The 2,330-nt window shown below is 48.6% G+C and overlaps 1 protein-coding gene across 1 annotated transcript in view; it reads left to right on the top strand.

Moving 5' to 3' along the window:
* LOC106633041 (inverted formin-2) overlaps window positions 1-748 on the top strand; it is a gene marked incomplete at both ends in the record, with an annotated part of 4,172 nt that extends 3,424 nt beyond the window's left edge. Inside the window, 1 exon segment of the mRNA XM_042216676.1 lies at window positions 626-748. Within this exon segment, the coding sequence (XP_042072610.1) occupies window positions 626-748 (123 nt within the window).
* Between the last annotated feature and the right edge of the window lie 1,582 nt (window positions 749-2,330).

Below are 2,330 nucleotides of genomic sequence, written 5' to 3'. Positions count from 1 at the left end.
TCGGCTCTGTTTTTCTTGATCGCAGCTGAGGTAGACTCTGCAGATCACCTGCTGGAGAAGCTCCTCCCCCGAAAGACTTACTCAGCCAATCTTACCATCGACAGGGCGGTCCAGACTAGACTACCAGACAGTCCTCCCAGCCAATCAGAGGCACTCACCAAAGCTGCTCCGACAGCCCCCACTGCAGCAGCACCGCCTCCGGCTCTTCCCACTTCCTATGCCCCCCCTCTTCCTCCTCCCTTACCCGGTGCTATGACTCTTCCCCTTCCACCCCCTCCACTGCCGCCCACACCCTTGCCTGGTGCTATGGCTCCTCCCCTCCACCCCCTCCACCCCCACCCTTACCTGGTGCTATGGCTCCTCCCCTCCACCCCCACCCTTACCTGGTGCTGGACCTCCACTCCCCCCCTCTCCTCCAGGTGACATCAGAGCTGAGACAGTTCAAAGTCTGGGCAGGTTATATAGCAGCTCCGCTCCTAATTCAAGCCACACCCCCTGCCCAACACTGCGGATGAAGAAGCTGAACTGGCAGAAACTTCCATCCAGACTGGTGTCAGGTGAGGCCTGGTGTTGGCCCAGGTCAGGTGCAGGATTCATCCAAGCTGACGTCACTCTGTGTCCACAGGCCACGAGTCTCTGTGGACGTCAACATCTTTGGACTCCATGGAGCCAGATTACTGCAGCATCGAGCACCTCTTCAGTCTCCCTCCGACTGAGACCAAGACCAGAACCAAGTCAAAGACGGAGCACATGACAAACACACAGCAGCTACACAACAAACACACTGGCTGCACACGCACGTTTGGCTGCTGTGGTGGTGTTCTTGTTTCTGTTTGTGTGTGTTGTTTTGTGTGCAGGTGTGAAGGAGAGCGCTCGGCTGCCAGTCTTCTGTAAACTAATCCTGAGTGTCGGAAACTTTCTCAACTATGTGAGAATCTTTTTTTACTCCTTGTAATCTGATTACTTTGTGTGGCATGCTCAGTGACGGTCCTAAAGCAGTTCTCTTCCCGAAGACTCAAACCACACAAACAAACTCAAACACAAACTCTGACCAGTGTTGGGGTTGTTACTCAGAAAAGTAATCTATTACACATCACTTGTTGCTTTGCAGTCTGCCATATGCCCGTCCAACCTGAAGCAGCGTTACATGATCATCAGTGACCAGTGTAGACCTGAGACTACATTTACACGTGCAGCGCTGTGAAGCACATTTGTTTCCACTGCTGCACCGCACAGTAATAGTTTCCCGCTGCGCCAAGTACAGTGCAGCACGTCAGTGAGGAGTACTCGGCATGTGCGCTGTGTCACACGACCAATAGAATCGAAGACTACCACTGCACTAAATTCCATCACACGATGAAGGAAAACATTCGTATCAGTGCGTATCAGAGTTCTGTGAACTTTTTCACACAGGTTTATGTGCATGTATGGGGACCTCCAGAGCCTCTTAACAGCTCTGGGGATGACACACTCTTCACTAGTCTGGATAGTTGAAAGCTTTCATCTATATGAATGAGCGATTTTTTTTTTTTTATTAAAAATTTGAACACAATTCAACACAAACTCTTGTGAAGGACACAAAGTCAGAGAGATATAGGTTTAATACAGACTCGTAGAGTGGTAACAAAAAAAAGACTTCCAAGCAGAGCGCATCGGCCAGCACAACACAGAGTTTGGGTCCTTTACGCTAAGCGAGACAGGTGGAGAACAAGCTAGCGGTAAGTGTGCCGCATCCTATGTGAAAGGGCCTTAAGTTCTTGGCTAGCTTAGCATTAACATGCTGTCTGTGCAGATGTTAGCAGTATAATGCAGCTGTTTATGTCCTGGATGCTGGTTCCACTGCACCATGATGCTTGTCCTGTGCAAGAAAAATAAGTCATGTCCGTGTCTCTGCTGTGGAGTGGGCTGCTAGCAACTGCTGGACTTCACATCAGCTAACTTGAGCCTCTGATGAAGTTTTTATGAAGTTATCTAAGCAGTAATATCACAGCTGTGAGGTTGATTGCACTAACAGTTCATCCGAGGAGTGTTTTGTTTGTTTTTTTTGTTTTTGTTTGTTTGTACATTCAGGCAAGTGTGACTCAGCACCAACTATTAGCTCAGCACAAATCTACCAACAGAGACTGTCTACCAAGACAGTTCATTTAGTTGCCAAATCATAAATCAGTCTGTTATTTAGCTGAAATAAAATCTAAAGGCTGGTAGTCTGATTTTGTCATGTGATGTATGGTCCATCAGGGAACTCACACAGGGAATGCTGAAGGCTTTAAGATCAGCACTCTGCTCAAACTGACCGAAACCAAAGCCAACAAGTCGAGAGTCACGCTGCT

This window comes from Haplochromis burtoni, unplaced genomic scaffold, assembly GCF_018398535.1.
Source record: "Haplochromis burtoni strain Fernald_Lab_line unplaced genomic scaffold, NCSU_Asbu1 Contig_1191, whole genome shotgun sequence".
Classification (NCBI taxonomy): Eukaryota; Metazoa; Chordata; class Actinopteri; order Cichliformes; family Cichlidae; genus Haplochromis; species Haplochromis burtoni.
Note: the sequence above shows the minus strand (reverse complement) of the source record. Positions and strands in the feature narration are given on the sequence as shown.